Source organism: Genypterus blacodes, unplaced genomic scaffold, assembly GCF_046128005.1.
Source record: "Genypterus blacodes isolate CSIRO-AG114 ecotype Tasmania unplaced genomic scaffold, CSIRO-AGI_Gbla_v1 ptg000058l_1, whole genome shotgun sequence".
In the NCBI taxonomy this organism is placed as follows: domain Eukaryota; kingdom Metazoa; phylum Chordata; class Actinopteri; order Ophidiiformes; family Ophidiidae; genus Genypterus; species Genypterus blacodes.
In genome coordinates, this window is record NW_027466870.1 from 2,648,493 (window position 1) to 2,674,357 (window position 25,865).

The 25,865-nt window shown below is 45.6% G+C and overlaps 5 protein-coding genes across 6 annotated transcripts; 3 read left to right on the plus strand and 2 right to left on the minus strand.

Moving 5' to 3' along the window:
• Positions 1 to 466: 466 nt before the first annotated feature.
• tmem38a (transmembrane protein 38A) lies at positions 467 to 5,289 on the minus strand. The gene is made up of 6 exons (XM_076152840.1): positions 4,679 to 5,289; positions 2,724 to 2,880; positions 1,887 to 2,071; positions 1,675 to 1,762; positions 1,390 to 1,507; positions 467 to 1,170 (listed from the first exon to the last, which is right to left on the minus strand). The coding sequence occupies exons 1-6, from the start codon at positions 4,800 to 4,802 to the stop codon at positions 961 to 963; spliced, it is 882 nt and encodes a 293-aa protein (XP_076008955.1). The 5' UTR covers positions 4,803 to 5,289; the 3' UTR covers positions 467 to 960.
• A 741-nt stretch (positions 5,290 to 6,030) lies between these two features.
• Positions 6,031 to 7,700, plus strand: smim7 (small integral membrane protein 7). The gene is made up of 5 exons (XM_076153643.1): positions 6,031 to 6,110; positions 6,335 to 6,376; positions 6,459 to 6,511; positions 6,620 to 6,710; positions 7,056 to 7,700. Exons 1-5 carry the CDS (start codon positions 6,085 to 6,087, stop codon positions 7,069 to 7,071), a joined length of 228 nt encoding a protein of 75 aa, XP_076009758.1. The 5' UTR covers positions 6,031 to 6,084; the 3' UTR covers positions 7,072 to 7,700.
• Positions 7,701 to 8,396: 696 nt separating this feature from the next.
• On the plus strand, positions 8,397 to 14,171 carry LOC143003062 (mediator of RNA polymerase II transcription subunit 26-like). Of its 2 annotated transcripts, none has more exons than XM_076153538.1 (3): positions 8,397 to 8,724; positions 11,056 to 11,133; positions 11,220 to 14,171. In XM_076153538.1, the coding sequence occupies exons 1-3, from the start codon at positions 8,653 to 8,655 to the stop codon at positions 12,714 to 12,716; spliced, it is 1,647 nt and encodes a 548-aa protein (XP_076009653.1). In that variant the 5' UTR covers positions 8,397 to 8,652; the 3' UTR covers positions 12,717 to 14,171. The 2 variants fall into 2 exon arrangements, with proteins under 2 accessions (XP_076009653.1, XP_076009654.1); XM_076153539.1 differs by having other exon boundaries at positions 11,059 to 11,133.
• Positions 14,172 to 15,166: 995 nt separating this feature from the next.
• On the plus strand, positions 15,167 to 21,668 carry slc35e1 (solute carrier family 35 member E1). The gene is made up of 6 exons (XM_076153166.1): positions 15,167 to 15,551; positions 16,539 to 16,609; positions 18,073 to 18,210; positions 18,378 to 18,503; positions 18,654 to 18,899; positions 19,139 to 21,668. Exons 1-6 carry the CDS (start codon positions 15,224 to 15,226, stop codon positions 19,370 to 19,372), a joined length of 1,143 nt encoding a protein of 380 aa, XP_076009281.1. The 5' UTR covers positions 15,167 to 15,223; the 3' UTR covers positions 19,373 to 21,668.
• Positions 21,669 to 22,115: 447 nt separating this feature from the next.
• LOC143002810 (prostaglandin E2 receptor EP4 subtype-like) lies at positions 22,116 to 24,788 on the minus strand. The gene is made up of 2 exons (XM_076153165.1): positions 23,501 to 24,788; positions 22,116 to 23,055 (listed from the first exon to the last, which is right to left on the minus strand). Exons 1-2 carry the CDS (start codon positions 24,611 to 24,613, stop codon positions 22,702 to 22,704), a joined length of 1,467 nt encoding a protein of 488 aa, XP_076009280.1. The 5' UTR covers positions 24,614 to 24,788; the 3' UTR covers positions 22,116 to 22,701.
• Between the last annotated feature and the right edge of the window lie 1,077 nt (positions 24,789 to 25,865).

A 25,865-nucleotide genomic window follows, 5' to 3' on the forward strand; every position in this document is an offset into this window, starting at 1 on the left:
CATTTCAGTGTGATGTCAAAATGTGACAGGTTATAACATCTATTTACTGTTTGGCTCTACATGGAGGAGGAGGAACCTCGTGAGGGCTGAAGGACACACAGAGCTGAAACACTGGACCCTGCTGACAGAGGAGGGTAAGCACCTTTACTTCAATACAAATTTATAGATACTCTGCTAAATTTATTTGGGAAGGTTTCTTGATCTACATAACTGAGTGAAAACATTGTAGGCTGCATTTTATCCTGTTATCTAATAGTAATTCTGCAATTTCTTTGTAATATTCCTGATGAGCGGATTTCATTCTTGGTGCGTTTCCAAGAACTGAAAAAATTTTAACTGCTCTTTCTTCTTAACAAAACCCATAAAAAGTAATCCAAATAATAATAATGGTTTGAGTTCTGCTGCATGGTGAATCAGTAAGTTCATTGAAAGTCAAACAGGCAAAGACAAAGCATTTCTTATGACTTTATTAATTTATTAAAATACATGAAGTTTCCTCCGTTTCATAAAAAGCAGTAATGTTCTTTCACATGATTTGCTTTATTCACATTTTGAATTTCCGATTAAGTCAAATTGTGTTTGCATTTCCCTCTGTAGTGAAATACGGCTGGATGGACTCAAACAGACGGATGACGCTGCTGTGGCGAGGAAAGACAGTCCAACGCAACCGTGCGTCTCCTACAACATGGATCACTGCATACTGCTGAATACAGATATGCAGGTATTGACAAAACACGTAAATAAATAGGTCAGACTGTCCAGGCTGGGTTGAGGTGTGAGATATTTGCCCTGATATTTACAGAGTCCTTGTGCTGTGTAAAATGCAGAAAGCACCATGTTGCTCTAACAGAAAGGGTCTCATTTGGTAAAACATCAAACTGCCCCTTTCCTTAGAAGGGAATGAGAACTCCCATCATGTGGAAGCCATGAGGGCGACTCAGCTGCAGTATAACTGACGTCCTACTCTGCTTTCTTGGCCTTTCTCTTGCGAACACCCTCGCTCAGCTCCTCCTTAGTTTTGGGTGGTGAGGATGGGGCAGCGGCGGCGGGCGCAGTGTGGTGGTGGTCATCCTCACCACCGCCCAGAGCGGAGCCAAACAGCACATGGCAGACCCAGGACTCGATGAGGGCGAAGGGGGAGCCGTGAGAGTGGCGGGCAGTCATCCAGACCTGGAGGGCAAACAGGACATTGGGTGAGTTTAGTGTTTCTTGCTATGGACTCCAGTGGCCATTACATGAACTGCAACTTAAAGCATGTTGTTCCTTACTGCAACAACAACCTGCCTGTCAAAACAAGGCAAGACAATGAATGTTTGCAGACACTGCATGTTTGCTTACTCAGCACTCACTTGTTTCAGTCTATCCCTTTTTTTACAAATGTTTACTCACCTTGCACGTGATCATGAACAGGGTGAAGACCAGGATGAGGGTGCTTTTAGACACTGGCAGGATGTGAGACTCCTGCAGGGTGAAGAGAATGGCTCCGTACAGACTGGCTTTGGTTGGGCTGCAAAGATTACGGAAATTGAAATGGAAAGACATCAAATTAGATTCATCCATTGAGTTCTGTGACGTTCTGAAGATCTTGTTATTGGTCATGGCCACTTGCTATCTAATGAACACAGACTGTCCCCTCTCTTCTTCTGTAGGAAACACACACACACACACACTTACAATGACATGTTGAGGAGCTCATTGGTCTCAGGCCTCCACACACCACGCAGCAGCTGCTCAAAATTGGAAATCAGAGCCACCCCAGATCCTGGCAAGATAAAAATAGACAGCAGGGAAATGAGGACAAAGAAAGTCACGGCTCCGATGTTATTTGGGCCTATAGTTTGAAGTTGCCTCGCCGCCGTGAACCTGCCCAATCGCCACACACTCACCTTTGACGTAGCCAACCAGCACCATGATGAAGAAGCCGTGGTGGTAGGCGTGGTGGGCGTGGTGAACACCGGCGGCAATCTTGCGGCAGCGGACGACTTCCTTCAGGCCGACAAACACCAGCTTGACGGGCAGGAAGGACACGCATTTGTAGAAGAGGTTGAGGGGGCAGTAAAAGATGAGGTACCTGTGAGTGAAGGAGGAGGAAGAAGAGGAGGAGGAGGAGGGTGAAACTCTTACAAGGGCTTTGATTGATGACTTTTGTATCTAACATGTTCACATCCCATTAACAAGTGCAAGCTGTGTGACTTCGTCTTTTTGCCACTGACAAAGCAGAAAACAAAGTCGGCTGAAGGCGAAACGTCACGTCAGCTCATTTACCAGCCAAATACACCGACGCCATGCAAACACTGTGGGGAGCTCAGTGACACTCAGACTCCCTTACAGTCAAATATCACCATCAAAGTCACTAACACTTCAGGCAAGAGACAAAGAAAGAGCAAATAAGTGAGTGAGGGGGAATTAGTGGATGGTTTTGTGATAAGTTCTGACTGAAAGTAAAAGTAAAAACAGTTTTCATGCGTTTCAAACATAAGAATCTGGACATTTGAGTTTATCTTCAGTGTTTCATCCTCATGGGGGCGCTAGTTTGGCTCCACATGCTTGAACTAGGGGAAAGCAAAGTCACTGCTATAGTCAAAAGACAGTTGACCATCATCCCCAACATACACAGTCTGGATCTGAACACCCTCTCCCAAACAAAACCTCCAACAGCTTTAATGTAACCTTGAAGCTGAATCTCTGCCAGTGTTAAAACCATTTAGGGGGGCTTTTCTCACCAGACAGCTGAGGCCAGGAGGATGTGGCTGTTGTGTTGGAAATAGTCGAGGGGGCTGCTTCCAAGCATGATGTCTGCCAGGATGTAACTACCGAAACAGTAGAGCATGGCACAGAGCCAGGAGGCCACAGGACTCCTGCGAGAAACCTCCACAGAGCCTGAAAGACAGAGGAAGAGCTGTCAGAGGGGCCCGAGCACACAGAGCAACCAGAGGAGCAAATATCATGACATGGGATACAAATGTATTTATGGATTCATACTTTATATGTTAGTAAGGTATCGGCTCACTGGCATAAACGTTAATCTAGGAAACATTTTGTTAATTGCCTTGGAGTAGAAATATCAGCAGTGGCATTCAAGGCCTATATCAGTGACACCTCCTGTGTGTGTGTGTGTGTGTGTGTGTTATCTGTGTCCACGCCCAGTAAGCCATTTGAACACATACACACCCCAATGGCCTTTCTGTCATAACTTAATATTGACTCAAGACTTCCTCACTGGTTTATAAAGGGACATTTCCCCACATGGACCCAAAGGCTGAGCACTTGTTCTGTTGTGTCTTTTGTGTAGATTTCAGTACAACATTCTGTGTCGGCTCTGCGAGAATCTGCAGCAACAGGTGTCTAACAGTGTTGCAGTGGATTTGGCGCACAGTTTGTAAGCAATCCGAGCCCAAGAAATGCCGCCCTATAAATACAACCTGCTCCATCGCTTCTCCTGCCTTGCAACTGTTGGTCCGGTCTTAAACTTTGACCTCCACACTTGCCCAAAGCCCATGTGGGTCCCTAAGTTCATTCATGTGCTCTTCCACCATGGTGTGTGAACAAAGACACTACAGTCATGTGGTTAGTGCAAACATGTGTGTGTGTGTGTGTGTGTGTGTGTGTGTGTGTGTGTGTGTGGCTTCAGAGGTTCGACTCATCCCTCTGATAAACTCATGCAGCCACAAATTCAGTTTAAATCTAAAGATCTAAACATGTGACAGGTCAATGTCTGATGTCCCACCTGTGCTTCCCTCACTGCACATGATTTGACCGTCACAGGCGTAGAGAACATTTGAATGATGATGATGATGAAGGCAAATATTAAAGATTTGGTTGCGTGATCTTAATTTTAAAGCGGTAAGCGACGTGTATTGACTTTTATAGTTTGTTATGAAGCCAATGGAGCCTGTAGGTGCTCCTCTAAGCATCAATGGAGCTTCAGATCAGATGGAAGAGATCCTCACTGAATTTTCATTATACCTTGAAGATTGAGTAACTGAAGTTGTGGAGAGTACAGCTCTTTAAAGGGGCACAGTCTCTGGAAGACAAGGTCATGATGGGCTGCTTGTTCACAGGCGTATTACATGTTCAAATCAATGTAAGTAACATGCAGTTCCTCCGACTAAATGAAGTCTACAAGTGTAAAGCAGAGGGGCCTCAGGGGTCTATTTCAGGACCTTCTATTTATTGCCGCAATCATTGGTATGCACAGGCCTTCTGTCGTCGGGTTTCATTATCCTCAAGCTCTGCTGCTCAAAGGAGGAAAATCTTGGAAAATGTCAGGTATCATCCAAAGCTGAGTGTTAATCTGAGCCAGTGATCTCCCTCAGTGTGGACCCGGTCAGTTTACTGCAGCTGGACTGAGCCTGACTGGTCTCAGCAGCAGCTTTTAGAGTCATACATGTGATGCAAATAAGACTTATTACAAAGTCCATTAAGATTAGACACGCAGGTTAGCTCTGGAAATTATAATTATTCGAAATTAGTCACCGAATTTCACATTTTATTACATGTAGTTGTCTAGTTTATGTATGTGGTTTTCACGCAGGTCCGCAGGTTAAACATAACAATCTACCACACACACACAGCACGCATGTATACTGTTTACCTTTGACACAAACCAACACTATACAGGCTAATATCTATTTTGAAAACAGAGAAATGTGTGTCCCCGTGTCCCGAACACACTCACCTGGCTCATACTTGAGGTAGAGGATCGATACGATGTAATAAGCGAGATCAAACACCGGAAACATTCCCATTTTAGAGAACGCCTGGGCATAATCGCCCAAATTCAGAGCTGACAGCACTTCCATGTTGGCTGTGTGTTCTCAGTGTCTCTGTCTGGTTTTGTCCTTCTTAGTCCCAAACTGCGCAGTGAAAATCGGAAGATCCCCCCTCCTGGTCCGCCGACTCGCCACCAAGCCCCCCGGTCTGGACAGTGAAAAGCTGAGACACCGACGCGCTCCTATTAATAACACTCATCTCCACAGCCTCCACATCCTCCTCCTCATCTTCATCACCACTACCGCCAGCTGCTCGGCTCAATGCGTGCGCGTCTGCTGCTGCTGGGTCACAATACACACGAGGGACAAAAGGAGCGTCGATCGTCTTGTGATCCTCGTCTTCATACAACAATACTACGTCTGATAGGAAGGTCGTTTGTTGGCCGGAAACGTAAAGGCTAAAAAAGCTCCGATACGATCTTCCATTCACCCTCCCCCCCGGTTCGACCCTAAACCGAGGCTCCGTCACAACAAAACAAACCTCTAGTCCCAATTATGTTGAAAGGCTGGCCATTAGGCACGAAACACTGCTGCTCATTCTTCCACATGATGAGAGAGAATTAAAGGCGCAGTAATACTGAACCTAAAGAGAAACACAGACTTTATTCTTCTCTCTTCTTGGCGTTTCAGTCTTGACAATGACTTTTGATTCTTGAATGAATCACAACTAACATTGTTTTTTTATTATTTTCAGTATTTATTTTTATTGTATTTTTTTTAAACTTGATTGTTTCGACTGCACAACAAACTTTCAATAAGTACTTGGCATTGTGCACTGCAAGCATCCCCTGTGAGAGACTGTAGAATTCCACTTTTACGGAAATTAAATTAGATTATGTGACGTTTATTCATTGAAAGTAAAATTAAGTGTTTTTTACAGTAAAAACTAAAAACTGTAAAAGCAAAAACATTGTAAGCTAATGACAGTAAGTGCTTAGATCTACTGTGCAAAATGAGTCAACGCAATCGTTAGTAATTCATATCGTAATGATTAGATAGTTCCCCGTTGTCTGATGAATTATGATCTATCAAAAGCAGCTGTTAAGTCATATTATAAGATAACTATTCGTGATTATTTGATTATAAGTGTTTGCTGTGGCAGAGGGACAGAAAACATGTTTAAGCAGGTGTTCAAACGGGATTCCATGAGGCTGGACTGAGCTCACTGGCGCCCTCTAATGTATTAAAGAGATAAATTCACCAAAGGCGCAGACTGGCACTGACGCTCCTGAACCGTGAGTCCTGATTGGTCACATTTCCAGTCGACGTATGCGGATACGGAAGTGAAGCGACCTAATAGGATGCGGACAGGATGATCGCACATCTGTTGATATTCGGGTAACTTCATCGATATGTTACATATTGTGACACATTTTATTGTAATAAGGGTGCGTGCTGCTCGCTATTTTGTATGATTGCGCACCGTACTGTTTGTTTGACACCGCCATTCTTAAATGACAGTCTGTGTGCTAATGCCAGCTCAGCAGCTAACGTTAGCTTAGCAGGCAAACATGTCAACAAACGCCGTCATCAGCTATTCTGTCTGTTTGTTTGTTCTCCAGGACGTTGCTGGTCAATGCAGGGGCGGTGCTGAATTTCAAACTGTGAGTACAAGAGTCACGGTGATTAAAAAGTGTGTGTGTACTGCAGTGTGTGTGGTTTAATGTCGTGTTTAATGTCTTGCAGGAAAAGGAAGGAGTCACAAGGATTTGGAGATGAGTCCAGGTCACCAACAACAGGTGTGTGTATGTGTGTGTAACAATGAGAGATGTGCTGTAATAATAAGAAAGATTGATGGATGTTGTCAGTGTATCACCAGGGAAAATAATAATGCACGTGTGTTTTAGGTGACAACATCAGAGAGTTCCTGCTCAGCCTGCGGTACTTCCGGATCTTCATCGCACTGTGGAACATCTTCATTATGTTCTGCATGATTGTGTAAGTAACAATCTGCACAAAGACACACACATATGTTCGCAGTTATTCTGTCTAAATGAATGTTGATATCCATTGAGATGTGAGATGTGTGACATTATCTAAATTAATTTAAAGTGATTATAACTTGGTAACGGAGGGACAGAAAGATCTGTGTGGCTTACTAAGATGGACACAAACGGTCAGCATGGTGTGAATTTAACTGTGTTGGTGAAGAAGTTGAAGTAGTTAGTTTGTGATTAGATGTACATATGGATCTATTTTATGTTTGAACACCCTTCAATTCCCTACATCGTCTCAGCTGACTTGGCATTTGTCTAACTGTCTGAATGTCTTCCATCCTCGCAGATTATTTGGTTCGTGAGCAACATTGGCCAAGACTGGACCCATCAGAACAGAGCCAACTCAAGATGGATGCCATAACCTTCTCGTTCTTCTAGCCCTCGACTGTTCTTTGGGTCCCTTCATCTGAAATCCTGTTGTATTTTCATGACTCCCCACCTCAGAAACGTCTCTTTGAAATTACTATATTTATTTTGTCTCGCAAAGTTTATTACATTTTCTTTAACCTGTAAATAGCATCGTCCATGACTTCACTGGAGTTTGTGGTTCTTTGTACAAGATGTGGAAATTAATATGAGGTTTCACTGACAGCCATCAAGATAAAGTGCAGCAGAGTCAATCAGGCATGAATGTGTTTATAAGTCAATAACTTCACATCACCATAATGAGTTTTTTTTACTGCTGATCAAAGTGCACAAATGAGTATTTTGCCATTTGAAGGGCGTTCGTCCACTAGAGTAGCTGAGAAATGCAGACATTAGGAATGAACTGGGCTCCATAGACTTATATGTTGTTTATTACTCTTAAATGTTACATCATTATGCAGTTATGTACCCCTGATTCTGTTCAGTACGGAGAATTTTGAATAGTTTGTATTATAAAGAGAAGCAAAATTATAAAATGCATTAAAATTGGCATGATACATTCTAACGAATCCATAAGTCATAAATGATACACAACCTTTTGTGCAGTTGGTTAGTGTGCACTGTTTGGAACTTTGACTTTGTGTATCATGTTCAGCAAAGTGCCAGTTTGACATTAGTCTTGCTTTTGTTTCATCCTTAATTACTTCAGAATGCCACAATATGTGTTGTGTGTGCAGCGTGTTGTAGAAAGGTTTTCAAAGTAAAATGAGTGATGAGCAGCGTTTATGGGAATAAAGTTGCACTGTATAGCGGAAGAGCCAGCTGTGCTCCCCAGTGGACACACAGGAAGTTTAAGCTCACTCAACCAGTCAGAGGTTAAACCATTCAGTGGATCGCTGCTTCATTCAAACTAATGAAAAAATTCAAATTTTTATTTAGCAGTTTAGTTTGCACAGTTTGAAAGCCAAATGTGTGAATCAGAATCGTTTTTTATGGCCAAGTAGGTTTTCACTTACAAGGAAATTGCTTTGGTGTTTGGTGCAACAAAACATTAAAAGAAAAATATTGATATTAAGAGAAAAATAAAAATATCATATTTTGAGAAAAATCTGTTTTTGCAACACTATATAGAATAAAAGCAAAGTTCATCACATTACAATGTAAAGAATTTTCCCACTGAGGTCTTTGAACATAACACGGAGGAGGAAGCGATGTTACGTAACACTCTCCCATCATGCATTTCGCACACGGCGAACAAAAAGCTCGATGAGCAGGCCGGAGAGGAGGAGGCTGCAGACCGACGGGGGGAGCCGAACCCCGAGGACAACTCCGTGTTTGCGTCATCTGAATAGCCAAATACGCGACGGCTGTGTAGGAAACCGAGGCATGAGAAGACTTGATGCCGACTGGAACAGGAGAACTCCGGACAGGACTGTGAGCGCCGGCCGGTCACCCAGTGCCGCCGCCGCCTCCTCGGGGGATTCTGCTGTCTGACTCCGTCTGACACACTACGGGCGATGACAGCGGCCACAGCGACTCCGTTAGTGATGAGAGACCGGCTGCTGCAGGCCATAGACGGCCAGGGCAATGTAAGTATCCGCTCTCTCTCTCTCTCTAAAGCCATAGCAAGCCGGCCTGGGCTCGCCTCAGACGGCTAAGTGTGACGGTGTGTAAACATGACCTGCTGCTAATTAGCTCGCTAACCTGAACGCTTAGCAAAGGTGATGCAGACTGCTCGTGATTAAGAAGCTACATTAGCTCACATACACACCGAGTCGGAACTGAGGTTGTAAGGGAGCGACAAGTGAAGGGTTCAAAAGCTGAGATTTGTGGCCTGTTGTTAAAAACCAAAACTTTGTCTTGGTAGTAGTTAGTTAAAGGTGTCGGACTTGCTGAATGAAGCTCCATTTGAGCCGCTTTATTAACATGTTATATCCGTTTAAACTCGTAAAGTAGCTGCAACGCTGTGCCCAAACTTTCAGTCTGTAAGTTGACTGAGTGGTGAGCTGGCTTGTAGGCAGGCAAAGTGAAAGTCTGAAACCTGAGCTGATCACAAGGCTCAGACAGGCTGATGGACAGAACTTTCCCCCATGTCACTTTCAATCATGTCACATTTGCATGTAGTCTCAGTTTCACATGAAGCCTCAGTGCTGGGAGTTCATTGGTGTGTTTCCATTAGCCGGTGCCATCGCCTGGGCTCCACACATGACACACTCTCACACACTGCACATACATCCAGTCAATCCAATAGATAACAAGAGAACAATAGATTTATTTAAATACATTGTCTGATCTAACAGCCATGTTTCAAGCTCTTCAGCTTCCTGCTCTTAGTTTTACTACATTTTTGTAAATCATGTTCCGTATCTCAGTGAGGGTTTGACTTAAAATGAAATTGTCTTTATCAAAGGAAAGTGAAATTTAGGGTTAGGGGTGTGATAGTGGAGGCCTAGAGACAATTTTCCTCTCAACTTAAAGGCTTTTTCACTTCTGACTGGTGTGGATACTCAGGATTTGACCTCTGTGGGGTCATAGTTAGGGTCATTGATACTCCTGATTAGGGAAACCAATCAACCAGCCACCAAACAAAGACTGGACAGGGAAGACGGCTGTGTTGAAAGACGAGTCAATGAGGTCATCTGCATAAAGATACAAGGCCCATCTCTGAACAGAGGAGGAGGTCTACGACCCCAACCCCCGTACAGTGCCGCTCTTTCATCCCGCTCTAGGAGACTAAACAATCGTCCAGCCTCTGACATTGTTTCAGCAGAAAGAGAAACTCCAACGACTCATCAGCCACACCGAGCCACCGTAACGACCATCATCACAACCAGGAGAACTTAGCAGGAGTATCAATGACCCTGAGTATTACTTCTCAGGAGTACCAACAACTACGACTCCACAGAGGTTAAATGACTGAGAAGCTTCAACGTGTTCACTTTTGTAATTTTGGGCCCTATTCCTTACCAACTTGATCTTCATCTGTTAGAGAAGCTGGGGGATGCGTTGTTATAAATCTGTTACACCAGCCACATCATAGCTTCTGCCAGAGGTTTGAAACATGAAACCCTGTAATGTTCGTTCCTACCAAATTATTAGTAATAGGTCTAACCATGCATTTCTGCACAGTCAGCAGTAACTCCAACCCCTGTAGTTACGGCTATACAAGTAGAATTGTTCCCTATACTTCAACTGTCCACATTAGCAACCACCAAGCCTTTGTTTGTGGGGTTTAAGGGGTTTGATGCACATTTGGTCATACCTCAGCACTGCAGATTCACTGAGGCAGCACACAGTTCAGCTTCCTCTTCTTCCTTATACGTCAGAGTAGTCGCCATGGTTGCACACCTGTGTGCACATCTGATCTCTCTCTGCTTACCTTCATCAGACTTCCCTTCTCTATCGGCTCACTCTTTTCCAGAGTCCTTCACATTCAGGCCAAATTCATGCATATTTAATCCATGATTTTAAGTTAATTTTGAGCTCTCTGTAGAAGTCCTTTGGTTGCTCCATCATGGATTGAAGAGTAGACCTAATCCCTCGCTCTTCCTCTGGATAGTTCTGTTCTTCGGGTGGCGTCTTGCATACATATACACTTATACTGTCGCACACGTGAAAGTTCTTCTCTAAGATCCTGTAAAATACATCGTATGGGAGATTGCGTCATGGGCGTTGCTGATATGACATAATGGTTCTGTGATGAAGCAGTGGGAATGACAACATAAGCTGCCCCCTGATCTTCTCTCAAGCTGCCGTGTAGATGTCATATCCTCGGGATCAGGCTGAATCATGATCTTATATTGGCTTCCACAGTAATGACCATGACGCCTCATACATGTCCTGTATCACTCATTACATCTTGACACAAACACTGAGGAGATGTAATGTCATGACTTTAATGCTTAAATGTGTCTCTTCAGCAGGTATGCAATATGGTGGTCGTAATGGAGGTGGTGTCTTATTTGGAGAAATATCCCATCACCAAAGAGGCACTGGAGGTACGTTAAGATTTGTGTGATTATTATAATATATATATAATATTATTTAAGGAGGCACTGTGAATAAACCCCTTATTTCTTTAAAGGAAACCCGTCTTGGAAAACACATCAATGATGTCCGGAAGCAGACGAAGAATAAGGACCTTGCCAAGAGGGCTAAGAATCTCCTGCGGAACTGGCAGAAGTTGATTGAGCCGAGAAAGAGCGAGGTGTTATCCAAGGGTCACAGCGGCACATCGTGGTCTTCCAACGGCGGCCTTCAACCCCACATCCCCGCAAAAGGTGGAGCCACGCGATCCCGTCAAACGGCTCTCGAACTGAAGAACAGAAATGACTTCAACAACTGCTTCTCCCCCATGGTGGAGAAGTCCAGCAATAGGAAACGTAAGGGGGGCCCGATGGACGGGCAGCTCTTACCGACAAAGGTATCCAAACTTACCCCCAATGACAAAACACACAATTCCAAACAGCTACCAACCAATGGACTCGATCCAGAAGGTCATGCACACCAGCCTTTAGAGAAGGAGATTTCAGAGCTTCTGGACAATGACAGGCTCAGTAAAATCCCTGTCAATGCTGTGAAACCTCATCCCTCAAGTTCCCCCGGCTACAGTAAACCTCCTAGCACCTCTCTTTTACTCAAAACCTCAGTCCTGCAGCAGCAAGCCAGACTGGAGCAGGCTGCCTCTGGAGGGCTGCAGCAAGCCAAAAGCCCCCAGTGCTCCTCCCGCAGCCCTCGTGCTTCAAAACAGGAAGCTGTTGTCAAGCAGGCTGCACCACGAGCACAGAGCGTTTCAGGTCTCACTGGGAGCCCGGCATCTGTGGAAAGCTCTGGGTCGGGGCCGTCTCCTGTGTCTTTAAATGTTTGCGTTCAGGGTTTGCACACAGAGGGCCCGTTGTCTGCAGATTGCCGGCTCTCCAAGTCCCCCAATGATGTCAGTCCGGAGGACGCCAATGCTTTTCGCTGCCGAGGGAGAAAGAAAAAGCTGCAACACAAGTCGAAGAACCCTGTGGTAAATGTAAAAGGACAGACTAAGAAAGGCACGAAGTGTGTCAGGTTAAAAGACAGGAGGCTAACCTTTGACCCTGTAACGGGACAGATCAAACCCTCTGCCCACAAGGAGGGGGAGGAGGACAACTCAAGCCCCCAACACAACACTCAGTGCTCAGAAGTGCTGCAGAAGAATCAGCAGGTTGGTCCCTCTCCCTTCCAGCAGACGGACTGGAAGGAGCTGTCGAGGAGCGAAATCGTTCAGTCGTATCTCAGCCAGCAAAGGAGCATGCTCACGTTATCGGCCACTGATGCATCCGCTGCGCCCATCGCCATCACTGAAGAACAGCCGAGAAGCGAATCCAAGAAAGTGCACATGTTGAGACCAGATCTGCCAGCCACAGATCTACCGGGCATAAGCAGAGAGGTCAACAAAGGGGACGTCGACCGATTACACACGCAGCACTGGCCCAGTGTTAATGGTTGCTTTGACAACTTGGGCAGTTGGTTTAAGTGGTCAGAGTGCATCTCCTTAGACCCACGCGGAGACGAGAGCAGGTTGCACATTCTGCCGTACGTCTGTCTGGACTGAGGTGAGACTAGCAGGGACGTACAGGAGGCGATCACGAAAAATTGCACGCGTACATCTTCCATCTTATTGTTCCCTAGTTTATCAGTAAGCATGTGGCGAATGACTGATGAATTTTCAGCGTTTGTTCGCACCATGTAGCACATTGTAGGCCTAGTTTTTAATTTAATGCTTTGGATTGTGTTAACGATCAAATCGATGAGAGTGGAGAAATGCTGGATTCACATGTTGGTGGTAGATTTATCCAAACCCAAAAGTTGATATATAAATTGAAAGTCCTTGGTTATTTATATGTTATTGTTGTAAATACAATTCAGGCCCCTGATATTAAAAATTGTAAAAAAGAGATATTTAAATGTTTTTGTTGGTATGATTAAAAATTCTTGCTGTGTTTACAGTCCTCAAAAATATATTTAAGTTCCATGTATCCGTTTTCAAATAACCACAGGTATGATTTTGTAGAAAAATCATCATCCTTCTGCTTTACCATGACGGTTGGGGTTCTACTGTCATCTGCCAACTGTGGCTTCAGACTGCTTTTCTGTCAACATGTGAATCCAGCAAGAGCCACCAAACCACAACATGATCCAACAAAAACATGAAGCAACGAGGTCTTTTCCTCATCCTGAGTAACAAAATGAGCAAATGCAGAGCTTCAGTCCTGCATGTTGCACCTGAGGGTTTCAGCTTTGACAGCTAAACTTGAGCTGCTTCTGTCCTCGCTGCCGACTCTCTGTGGGTCAAAACATTCATTTGTTATTCAGCATTCAAAACTGCTGTCGTCAATTTGCACTACTGCCCACAAAGTGACTTTTATCTGAAGTATAATCAGATGTATAGCATTGTGGTTTTACTGTAACGCAGCATGGTATGTTACATGTAAGCCATATGTATGTTGAGAAGGGTTTTGTAACATTTTGTTTGCTGATGAATAATGTGATTTAGCAGTTTAAGGTTACAGAAAGAAGCAGGCTTGTATTTTTCTGCCCTGAAACATGAATTGTTGCTTGGACTACACAATCGTTTCTGTTTTGTTATCTTTCTGAAAGCTGCAATTTATTCAGATTTAGATTGCTGATATAGCAGTGACATTCCAAACTTCCCCCTCTGGACACACCAGCCTGCCTTACGTAGGGAAGCTCAAACTTTTGATAATGTGAACTTGATTTTATTTTATACTTGCATTTGACTTGTACTATGTATTTAGGTTGTGAAATCTGCATTGAAATAGCCGAGCGTCTCTTGCTACTTCTTGCATCTTTGTACTGTAAAGGAAAATAAATTGACATGCTGGAAATTGTACCTTGATGCTGTTCTTTTACATATTGTTTGCCTTATGGAAACCTGTGTTTTCCCTAAAGGGCCGTGGTGAATATACAGTCATTAGCCTTTTGCATTTGCTTGGATGCAGAGCAGGACATGTTAGCTACTAAGTCCTGTAACTGGACTTAAGGGTTAATAAAAATGGCAAAATTTAAGGTGTATTTGCCTCTTTATTTCCCTAAGTTCATGCATTGGCCTCTTTAACTGTGTAATTCCCAAATCACAGAAATTCATACAGGATCTGTGAATGCAGCTATTATGGAAACTCAGTGGATATGAGTAGGGAGGCAGTGGCTCAGCGGGAGAGCTTCCGCTTGGGAACCGGAGGATTGCCGGATCGAGCCCCTGCCGAGGTGCCCCTGAGCAAGGCACCTCAATTGCTCCCCCCTCTGCGAAGGGTGGAATTAATGTAAATCGCTTTGGATAAAAGCGTCTGCCAAATGATCGTAATGTCATGTAATGGATGTATTTGTAAATATGTAGAAACTTTCAGGGTTAAAACAAAGAATATAAACAAAGAATGGCACAATCTCTACCAAGACGACCGAGCAGCAGTACATTGACCTGAAAGTACTCAGAGTGTAATAAGTGAGGGCTTAAATTAGGTTTTGACTGGAAAAATGCTTACAAATACATTCATTATCTCATGAATGTAAATCTAGGACCACTTTAAACCATCGTCTCATTCTCAGCCGCGTCAGCATGAAGTTGGACCGTGTCCGGGTGTGGTTTGTTGAACCTTCAAAATAAAATCCAAGCAAGGACGCTACGCTTTGCCATTGTTGGTAGTTTGGTTATACTAAGAAAAAAGTAATGTAATTAAATATTAGTATTTGAGTTTGTTATGTTGCTGATTTTAGCGGGTCGACTTGGACAACATGGGGCTTTAATGTACCCTCACCAGATCAAGTGAGGAAAGGGAAACTTTCTGATTTGTACTTTTAAGGGTCTTTAGAAAAGTTAACATTAACAGCTGAATGACTTAGAAAACAGGAGATTACCAATTTAAATAGATTGTTTCCAATTTTTCGGAATCATTACACGACGGCTTGTTTTGAAGGTCACCCGGAAGTTGTAAGAGTCACTGTCGGGACCTTGACAGCAACCGCTGAGGAAGCTGCCGCCGTCATCCGTCTCACCCCATACTGCTCTGCCTCTGCCGGTGACTCGTCACTCCGCGCTGGAAGATGGCTGCGGTGGAGCGGGCCCCGGTCAGGGAAGGGCTCCGAATAGTTTCCCTGTGCGTGTGCTGGTACACGGTCAGCTCCGGGGGCAACGTGGTCAACAAAATCATCCTGAATGGATTCCCGTACCCGGTCACCGTGTCTCTCTTCCACATATTCTCCATCGTCGTGTTCCTGCCGCCGTTGTTGCGGGCATGGGGAGTCCCCAAAACAGAACTGCCGAGCATGTACTACCGGTGGTACATCCTCCCTTTAGCATTCGGGAAATACTTTGCGTCTGTGTCGGCCCACTTCAGCATATGGAAAGTACCCGTATCATACGCACACACAGGTAAGGAAAAGTGGGTTTGTTGATGTGGATGAATGCGCGAGGCCACCCTAAACTATGTTAACTACGTAAACTACCGGAACTTGATGATGTGTCTGTGCCGTCAGCTGATATTAGCTCTGTCGGCTAACGGGTGGACAAAAATGGCCCACACCGGCGTTGGCGCGTGTACCACGGTAGAGCTAATTTAAAGGAATGTATGTCGAGCCCATGGCGGCTTTCATGTGACAGTGTTCAAACCTAAGACTCGAATTAGCCCCAAACACAATTAACTAGCTACGTTAGCTAAGCAGCTAGCTAACTAATTAGCTCCTGCACGGTAGGGGGGAGGGTCCGTCTGTGAACCCGGACTGCAGCCGGCGAGGTTCCACTTTCAATCTTTTTGTAAAGAATTACATTAATTATTACGTCTTCGTGTCTATATTCATGATATCTAGAGATTTGTACACTTGTGTAGTTGATATAACGGTTTTAATGTTGCCTTTACTTTTTGTATTAAGTTGTATAAGTATTTGTTTATGCTTGTCTAAATGTAGTATTTACTGCAAAGGAAAACTAAGCAATTGCACTAATTTATTTATTTAATGTAACGCAATTAAGTGCACTCAATTCGTTGCTCAATCGATCGAATATCAACTAATTGTCACACATAAGAGCAGCCAGGTGTCCACATCTATAACTGCATAGTTGCATGATTCTATAACTGCATGAAAGTTAGTTAAACGTCAGGTGTGACGTCAGTGGAATCTTAGAATTTTGAAGCTCCGAAGTTTTTTAATTTGTAGATTTTGTTTTGCAAGTACAGATTGTTACAAGTTTAATGAATCACATGCGTTTCCTTATGACAGACAAAGGCTCATAACCTTAAATGGAGCAAGTGAAAGGAAACCAGCTTAACTTGTCCTATTTGTCAATAAAAGTGTGTGTGGTATGTGGATCTGAGACGTTTCAGTCTTTGTCTTTTGTCTCTTGTATTTGTTGTTTTTACAGTGAAAGCTACTATGCCAATATGGGTTGTGCTTTTATCAAGAATTATCATGAAGGAGAAGCAACCAACAAAGGTGAGTAGACGCAACACGACAAACAGGTTGGGGAGAGTTTGAGGCGTCTTGGTGGTGATGTGGCACAGCCTTTACCTGGACTCAATCTCCTGTTACGGTCATGTACAGAGGCTTTGTGTCCTGACTCGATCACATTCCGCTGGAGGCCAGTGGAAGAAACCAGATTTGATTTCCATCTACCGCTAAATGTCCTCCTTACTGTTAATAAGTTACCTGTTAATAGGGCTTTGTGTTCGTTTTATGCCACGGTTTTTGCATCAGGCACAGTGTTAAGTGGGATTGTGAAATCTGGCGGTTTCTGTTGTGGCTAGCGTGTACGTTTCTGGAACTGCCGTCCGGAACATTCACACACCAGGAAGTAGATTCTGACTTCTATCGTGATGTTATACGAGAGGGAGAGGAAACCTGAGCTGTGTGTCTGCCTGAACACTTTTGGAGGACACACAGGCTGTTATGTAATACTGCATGTGTCTGCCGGATACAAACTACAACTGTCAAGGCCTCACTGGCTGAGTGATGCAGATCTCACTCTGAATGCTTTATGTTCTTCATAACATTAGGGATTACAATTGACAGAGATCTAGTGCTTCAGAATGATTTATTTGAAGACCATAAAACCTCCGTAAACACATCTCAACTTCAACTTGTTTAGTGGACCAGCATCGGTACACACACTTGCCGTATTTGACTTAGATCAGGTTTAGGAAACAGAACCGTTAACACGTCACCTTTTGTTGACGTTGTACTTCAGAATCATTTTCCTCCGCTGATACTTTAACAGTCGGACGCCGGCCCAACTTGAACAAGGCCTCTGGGTCTGACAGGAGCTCGGCATGTTTACCTTACAGTCTGCACTCGGCTCCGTCAACAGAGAGCGTGGGCGTTAATGACGTGGCGAGCCTTGAAATGAGTCTGGACAGGGAACTGGGGCAGAAATCTAGGGCTGTGTTGGAACAGGATTCTCTCATAATGACGCACTCAGGATAACAAAACGGCACCAGTCAGAGTTTTTGGTGTTGAAGGGATCAGCCGGTGAGCAGACTGGACGGTCTGTGAACTTTTCAACCGGCCCATTTCGGAAAGAGCGGATCCCTGGGGCTTCCTGTTTCCTCATTTTGCATCCTGCTCCGTGTTTAATCATTAACCAGCAAGACCAGGGATGGAGTTTAAAAAGCACAGCAAGGCCACGTTGAGTCATGTTGTTATGACAGAGCGGCTGTTTGGAGTCTTTATCCAACATCCGCTCCCACTTAATGAATCCTGACGTGAGAATAACGCGCATTGATTACTATTGATGAGCAGCTCTTAAGTGATAGAACAGCAGTGACGTCTATTTCAAACTACAGATTGAGAACCACACTGTCAAGCGATAGAGGGGAGTTCTAGTGGTTTCCTTCAATGTTGCACCTATAAGATGGCAAGTACCTAAACCGAACTGTTATGTGTCCTCCTCTTCCTCGCAGGTGTACGTCTCGCTCATCCCCATCATTGGCGGAGTTCTGCTGGCCACCGTAACCGAATTGTCCTTTGACGTGTTGGGCCTGGTGAGCGCTCTGGCCGCCACGCTCTGCTTCTCCCTGCAGAACATCTTCTCTAAAAAGGTGAACACACACACACACACACACACACACACACACACACACACAGACTCGGATGTGTTGCAGAATGCCGCCGGCAATTCAGGTTTTGTTTGTTCAGTCAACCGTTCAATTGACTGACAGCCAAACTTGTACGTGTCTCATTTTCACTCGTCCTGCCTGGTCTAAAGGTTTTACGGGACACTCGGATCCATCACCTGAGGCTGCTCAACATCCTGGGCTTCAACGCTGTGATCTTCATGCTGCCCACCTGGATCCTGGTGGACCTCTCTGTGTTCCTCGTGGACGGAAACATAGTGAGTAACAAGACGACTCCAACAGAGCCTGAATGTTTGTGAAGTCGTGCGGACGGAGCCGTCTCGTACTGAGCTCACTGTGCGGCCGTAGTGTTGCAGCGTTTGTCTCCTCATACTCTTTAACCCCTCGCCTCCCTGCTGTTCTTCCAGTCTGACGTGACGGGCTCCACCCGGACCATCGTCCTGTTGCTCATCAGCGGCTTCTGCAACTTCGCCCAGAACGTCATTGCCTTTAGCGTGCTCAACATCGTCAGCCCGCTGAGCTACGCCGTGGCCAACGCCACCAAGAGGATCATGGTCATCAGCATCTCTCTGATGATGCTGCGCAACCCGGTCACGCTCACCAACGTCATGGGCATGATGACGGCCATCGTCGGCGTTTTCCTCTACAACAAGGTGAGCCGCTCCGACCGCTGGATGTTAGAGAACACAAATGAGGGAGGAAGTTTAACCTTTAGCCCCTGTCAGTATAGCATGATCTTATTCTTACCTGGTTAAATACAAATATGTGTCCAATCAGGTGTGAGTTTGTCTGAATGATAATAATGGAATCACCTGGGGGCCAAAGATTTGCTCAAATCCAACTTTTCCCCCCGGCGTTTAAACATCTGCTCTCCCTTCTCTTCCGCCCACAGGCCAAGTACGACACCAACAAGGAGAAGAAGCTGCTGCTGCCCAGCGCCAAGCAGGACCTGAAGGACTTCGACAACCCGGGGCTGGAAAGGATCCAGGCCAACGGATCAGTGCCTTTCCCCCACACCCCCGACGCCCAGCAGCACAGCAGGAACAACGTGCTGACCGACCACTTCCAGTACAGCCGGCAAGCCTACACGACAAACTACAGCAGCAACCACCAGTACGTGGTTTAGAGGAGGCGCGGGCGGAGCCGTGGCGGCGGACATTAAGTGTGCATGTAGCCGAAGCCCCCCAGTGTGTGAAGCCTCCCAGCACAGAGAAGGCCGAAGGCAAGTGCTGTTTTGTTCCGTGAAGTGTGGCTGAGATGAGCCGGTCGTCGTCCAGTCGGTGTTTTGACCTCTCCCATGCCCCTCCCCCCTCCTCATCCTTCAGCCGTGGCCACACGACGGCTTCAACTGCATATCACGTATTTATTACATACACAGTGACTGCGCCAGATGGTTCCAGAGAGGAAGAAGAAGAAAAAAGAAGCGTGCAGCTGTTCCCGGACGTTAGGGCAGGTGGGACTCGCCGTCTCCTCCGTGTCTGGAAACGGCCGGCCAGTTTTTGTTTTGTCAGCCGCGCGGCGCTGTGAGTCGACTCGCGGAGCCGAGCGGGACGCCTTCATGTTTTCATTTGACGTGTTTCTGTTTCAGGCCAGTTTGTTTTTCTCCACGTGTGTGACGAGATCTCGGATGTTGGATCGGGCGAAAGAAACCTGCGGCCTTCATTCTTTAACCAGCTGAGTTGACGGTTTAGCTGCGCCCCTCTCTGATTTCTCTCTCTCTCTCTCTCTCTCTGTCTCTCTCTCTCTCTGTCTTGCTCTCACTCCCTCGCTTTCTCTCTGGTCCGACAATACCATATTCCCAACCCTTACTATAAAGACATTGAGTGTTCAGCGGTTTCCTTCGCCTCCTGGAGGATTCTGTGGAAGGTTTGGCTGCAAATCTTTAAATTCTGCCTCTTAAGCAAATTGCAGCGTCATTAAAAAGTAATTGGCACATCAGCAGGAGATTTAATGAGCCCGTCGCCAACGTAAACAGGAAAACGATGCGTTTAAGGTCAGTCTCGTCAGTCTGGTGTTGATGACCAGGCCGTTTCCTGCGCTGATCGTTATTGAATTAGTAGTAATAATGCAACTTTAAGATGCACACTGATCAGCATCGTCAAGTTTAAACCCCCGATAAATACCAACAAACGGTCACCAAAGTCTGATTTGCGTTAAACTCAGATGATTGTTGGTTACATTTGTGTTACTTTCCTTCAGCTTCCGTGTGTGTTGAGCCGCTGCTTCAGCTGCAGCTCGGCGGTCCAGCTGAAACGCCACACTAAGAGCGTTGCTGTCTTCTTGGTTTCATCCAGCAGGGGGTGACCTTGAGCGTCTTCTCTCCCCCTGTAAGATGCTGATTGTCAAAACTATTCAAGCTGCTTCAATCCTTGTTTTTGTAAATAGAAATGAAGTTTTGTTTTACTCTTAGCACAGAGTAACTTCAGTACCTATAGCAATCTCGATCGAACACCTTTTTGTGCAATAAGGAATCCCGTTGTGTTACTGAACCTGCAGCTTCTATCTGGCCTCATGCGTTCACACACACACACGCAGCAGTCGGACGTCAGTATTAAACCAAACGTCCTCCATCTCCTCCCTCGTGTCCACACCTCACAAAAATCTGTGCTTTGAATTGTTTTGGGATTCTTCTCCTACAACACGTTCAAGCAGCTCGCCGCCAACTGTAGCCAAGATTTAGATCTACTGTTTTTTATTTGTATTTTTGCTGGTTTTCTGTTTTTTTTTCATTAAATTTCACTTTTTCTCATGTTGCTTCCATCTTTGTCCTATAGATAAACTAGGAGAGTCTGTGCTGGATGTTATGTTGACTTAGATGTCAGCATACTTTGTCGTCATCATGCTCGTGTGGTGGGACTTTTGTTTTGAAGAACAAATTCTCCTGCGGCAAATTGATTAGGGCCCTTAAATGTCGTTAACGTTAAACTGAGAGTGATGTTTTCACCCGGTTTGTTAGAATCCAAACTTCAGCGGTTATAAGGTTAAGATTCATCGTGTGTGTGTGTGTGTGTGTGTGTGTGTGTGTGTGTGTGTGTGTGTGTGTGTGTGTGTGTGTGTGTGTGTGTGTGTGTGTGTGTGTGTGTGTGTGTGTGTGTGTGTGTGTGTGTGTGTGTGTGTGTGTGTGAGAGTGACTTGGAGCGTGGGCCCTTCTGCTGTAAAGCTTTTAAACTGGGATGTAAATGTTGATAACTGGAGAAGCGGGAGGTCACTTTGTAAAACTTGTACAAATTCCACTTTTTTGTGTGTTCCAAGGATCTGGAGACAGAATTTTTACCTAACTGTGTTTATAGATTTTTATTTATGGTGTCAAGGTACAAAGATGTTGTACAGCGGTGCAGCCATGCACGGTCCTGTCTGCTTTCTGTTTAGTAAATGCTATTTTTGAATGTAGGGAAAGAATAAATGCATTGTGGATCACTGAAGATGTCCAGCTGCTTTTGTCTTCATGCAGAGTAAGTGTGATGCGACAAATCGGAGGAGAATAAATTGTTATTTAGCAACTAAAGGACTAGAAACAAACCTGATTTAAGTGCTCGTGTTCCTGATCCTAACGTGTTTCAGTTTGGCTCCACAGAGACGTTTCCTGTGTGGCCTGTCGGCATGAGGTGGTAGGTGGCAGCATCGGTGTGTGTGTGTTTCTGAACCACACGTCTCTGGAGCACCACCTGCTCTCCTTGCTCTCCCCACGCCTGGTCGGGTGTATGGTGTGTGTGTAACAGTTTGTTGTGTTAATCCCCTCTGTGCTTCCCCCTAAAGGGCCAAGAAGCAAAATGACAACTGTCCTGAATCTCTTGATGGAAAAAAAATGAGGTTGGTATGTAGGTCATTCTTATTATGAAGTGTGTGTGTGTGTGTGTGTGTGTGTGTGTGTGTGTGCTGTGTGAAAGCTTCCTTGCACTGCAGAATCCACACCGGCTTTGTCATTCAACAACCTGACCCTTGTAGTCAATCACTCAAGAATCAGGCAAACTGGCATCCTGACAAAATAAGGTCTGAGGTCGTCGTGGGAGACCAGATAAAACGCAATAACATCCAAAATGACAAGCAATAAATAATACAGAGGCTAAAGACACAGGGCCTTTTAGTACAAACAAGTCTCTTTAATCCAAACAGATGTGACAGTCTTCCAAACACAAAAATAAATAGAAAGTTTCTCAAGGACAGATTAGGAAAGGGGGGGCGGTGGGATCGGACTCAGCCTGTAGAAACAGTGATTGAACTAAGAATCTCTTTAGGGTCCTGCTCATGAGCTCGTACACGTTTAGGGGTCCGGTCCTGTGGTGGAAGTGGAAGCTGAGGTGGATGATTGTGTCACTTGATTGATATACACTTGTAAATAATCCTGGATCTGCAGAGGGCCCCTGTCAAGTTCTGGGCCCTCTGGAGTCATTAGCACCTTTCAGAGTCTCTGATCCTGACTCAGCATGAAGAAGGAGAAGCAAACATGGACCTCTGTCAGTCTGCAGTGTGTACAGTGTGCTGGAGGCTCTCTGTGTCTGTGTCGCGGGGAGTGAATTTGGCGGTGGCGGGCAGCTGAGTGATGATGTTGGCGTTGCACAGCAGCTGCCCGAACACGTGGCTGTCCCTCCTGATTTCAAGGTAAAGCAGATGCCTTTGTGGCGTGGGAGGAGAGTTCCTGCTGCTGCTTCCCAGTCGTTTGGAGTAACTGAGTAGCCGGCGGAACAGAGACCTCCTCAGCAGGATGTAGATCCAGGGGTCCAGGATGGGGTTCACTGAGGCAATCCGGATCGCTGTCAGATCAGCTTTGTAGTCGATTTCCTGCATGACGTGGTTGGCTAACAAACGCACCTTAAAAAGAAAAATAAGCCACAAATGAGTCTCCACAATGGAAATAAGAGTTCAAAACACGTTCATTCAGTGGTAAAAAAAAATTCTAATTCTTCCTTATGTTTCCTGTCACCAAAATCAAACCAGATATTTAGATTTAAATGTAAACTATCCATGAAATGCAAACATACTACTTTAAATATTCAATAAAATTCATACAATGTCTGTAATAAAGCGTACATTTTGGATACTAAGCAAGAAAATTATATAATTAAAAACAATCATTTAAATAATACAAAATAAAATCAATGTTAAAATAATAAATGAGATACTGTATGGTAAACATGAACACAATATTTCCGCAGAAATTGTTGAATAAAATAGTTTTGATAGTATATGCAAAAGCTTTTAGAGTTTTTCCAGTCCGGTAGAACCCTTTAGAACCTGATTCAGGCTCGATACTCACCACTAACGGAGCCGAACAGGCCAGAACCGCCACCGAGGTCATCATCAGCACCGTGATCATCTGGGTCTCTGCGGCGGAGGACAGCTCCCTCCAGCGGTCCCGGACGCTCGCCCTGGTGACGGGATGCTGCACGGTCCTCTGGCGCATCAGGATCAACGCGCCGCACACCGCCAGGTTCAGCACGATGGTGCCCAGGATGAGCAGCATGCTGACGGCTCCGTACATGATGGAGTAGACGGCGGCCGGATGCGCCTGCGTCCTCCAGTCGATGAAGCACCATGTGCGGGACGGCTGCAACTCGGTCCGCGCCATGCCCATCATCGGCAGGCAGCAGAAGAGGATGTGACTGATGCAGATAAAGAGCAGGAGCTTCTGGGCGAAGCGCCGGTCCACTCCCCACCGCTGGTAGGTGTAGGGGCAGCAGATGGCCAGGTAGCGCTCAGCCGCCATGGCGCAGATGATGCTCAGCCCGGTGACGCCGAAAAACAGCAGCACGAAGGATAAGAACTCGCACAGGTGATGGTCGGTGAGGACGTGCAGGTCCAGGTAGTTGGCGATGGTGAGCGGACTCGCCAGGCAGGTGCCCAGCAGGTCCGTGACCGCCAGGCCGCACAGCAGCGTGTAGAACGCCGACGTCTTCCGCCCCTGCCTGGACACCGAAAGAACCACAATGGCGATTAGATTCCCGATGGCTCCGCCGGCGAACATGAAGATGGGTACCGCGATCCCCGAGCTCCCTCCGGAGTCCTGCGACGGCTGAATAAGCGTCTCGTTACCGGAAACTTGACCGTGCGTAAAGTTCTGAGTTTCCATCAGCGGCTTGTTGGTTTGTGATGTTTCCTGGAGCTCGGGTTGCGTTTCCGCCTGGATCCGCTGTAAAATAAGATAAGAAGCCAACAACTGCATGCGCTGAGGCATCGTCACGTCCTGAGCTCTCCGCGTTCTGAACCACAGAGGGGCCGTTACGCACAGCTGACAGCAGGCGGACCGGACGGGGTCTGTATATAGGGAACCACCCAGAGACCCGAACCGGGAGGGATGGTGGCTCCGAGCAATGAGAAACAAGGGAAGGAGTTGTTTCTTTCTTTTTTTTTTGCATTTCCTTGGCGTCATTAAACTGCTGTTACAGTCATTAATGTCACATCAACACCATGTGCTGCAGAGTCAAGATAGAGGTCAAACACACACGTACACACACGCATGCACAGTACAGATGAGTCATGCAGTATTTGGATGCAGATCTCTTTAGTAAATGCAACAATTTAGATAAACCCAATTCACCCAACTTGTCTGTTTGTTTCCTGTATATCAGAATCAGAGAAGTTTGCCACCAGGACAGCAAATTACCTTTGAATTACTGATAAACTACACACACACACACGGACATGTATGGTCCAAACATGTTTATAAGTTATTCCTCATGTTATTGTGTGCTTTGTGGTGTTGTTTATGCTGAAGTCGAAAGTGTTAAACAAGCATAAGCAGCGGTTTCTGCCTCTGCATTTGTGTTTGATGGTAGTAGAAGAAGAAGAGAGGGCTTCCTGGATTCCTTTGGAGCTTTTCCGGACATCTGAAGAAGTGAGGATGGAACAGGACAGGGTCAGGGATGTGATCCAGTGTGTGTGTCCAGTGACATGCATCTGTCTTCCCACAGTTCAGAACACGGCGTTATCCCGAACACACAGATGACTGTAAATGGATGTAAGAACACACAGGACGTCACAGTGCACTTAGCCGCCTCTGCCTCTCTGCCCATCACACATTCATTACGGGAGGACTTGTGTTTACACTGGAGGAGCTGCATTGAGGGGTCTCTGTCTGCTGGCCACCTTAAAAGACAAAACACCACAGCTCAGCTCAGCTCACTGAGAGGCAACAGGCAGACTCATCTCTGCTGCAGACAGAAGGGAGCTGGCACATCTGTTCAAAACAAAAAGAAGTACTTGAGCGATGCCAAAGCTCGGAAACTTCAAAACGTCCACCTGGAATGTCGTTAAGATTGAATATAAAGGTCGAGGGTGAATCACGGGGATGTACAAGCCGCTCCTGCCTGTTTTTATACGAGGGCTTGAATGCCGTGTCTATGCTATTAAAGCAAGATGTTTATGATACACCATCGCCATTTACCTCTAAAAGGTCCGACTGAAGGAAGGTCTTCCTCATCTCAGCCGTGGCGTCACCACTAATCGAGGAAGGTCAAAGTGGAACGAACAATCAGTATCAATGCTCTGGGACAAGTATCACAATCCTAAGGTAACCGAGGTCGTCACAGAGGCGTGTGACCAAATATGCAACGTAGTGTGAAATGCCTTTGACGACAGCGCGGGGTCGTGTGCTGTAGTAGTAACAGGGACAAACGGCAGCT

Coding starts and splice junctions, on each gene's coding strand:
- tmem38a (XM_076152840.1), bottom strand. CDS start 4,802: ATGGAAGTGCTGTCAGCTCTGAATTTGGGCGATTATGCCCAGGCGTTC. Junction 2,881..4,678: donor CTACCTCAAGTATGAGCCAG/GTGAGTGTGTTC, acceptor TCTGTCTTTCAG/GCTCTGTGGAGGTTTCTCGC. Junction 2,072..2,723: donor CTCCTGGCCTCAGCTGTCTG/GTGAGAAAAGCC, acceptor CTTCACTCACAG/GTACCTCATCTTTTACTGCC.
- smim7 (XM_076153643.1), top strand. CDS start 6,085: ATGATCGCACATCTGTTGATATTCGG. Junction 6,111..6,334: donor GCACATCTGTTGATATTCGG/GTAACTTCATCG, acceptor TTTGTTCTCCAG/GACGTTGCTGGTCAATGCAG. Junction 6,512..6,619: donor GTCCAGGTCACCAACAACAG/GTGTGTGTATGT, acceptor CGTGTGTTTTAG/GTGACAACATCAGAGAGTTC.
- LOC143003062 (XM_076153538.1), top strand. CDS start 8,653: ATGACAGCGGCCACAGCGACTCCGTTAGTGATGAGAGACCGGCTGCTG. Junction 8,725..11,055: donor CCATAGACGGCCAGGGCAAT/GTAAGTATCCGC, acceptor GTGTCTCTTCAG/CAGGTATGCAATATGGTGGT. Junction 11,134..11,219: donor TCACCAAAGAGGCACTGGAG/GTACGTTAAGAT, acceptor ATTTCTTTAAAG/GAAACCCGTCTTGGAAAACA.
- slc35e1 (XM_076153166.1), top strand. CDS start 15,224: ATGGCTGCGGTGGAGCGGGCCCCGGTCAGGGAAGGGCTCCGAATAGTT. Junction 16,610..18,072: donor AGGAGAAGCAACCAACAAAG/GTGAGTAGACGC, acceptor TCTTCCTCGCAG/GTGTACGTCTCGCTCATCCC. Junction 18,504..18,653: donor TCCTCGTGGACGGAAACATA/GTGAGTAACAAG, acceptor CTGTTCTTCCAG/TCTGACGTGACGGGCTCCAC.
- LOC143002810 (XM_076153165.1), bottom strand. CDS start 24,613: ATGACGCCAAGGAAATGCAAAAAAAAAAGAAAGAAACAACTCCTTCCC. Junction 23,056..23,500: donor CCTGTTCGGCTCCGTTAGTG/GTGAGTATCGAG, acceptor TTTCTTTTTAAG/GTGCGTTTGTTAGCCAACCA.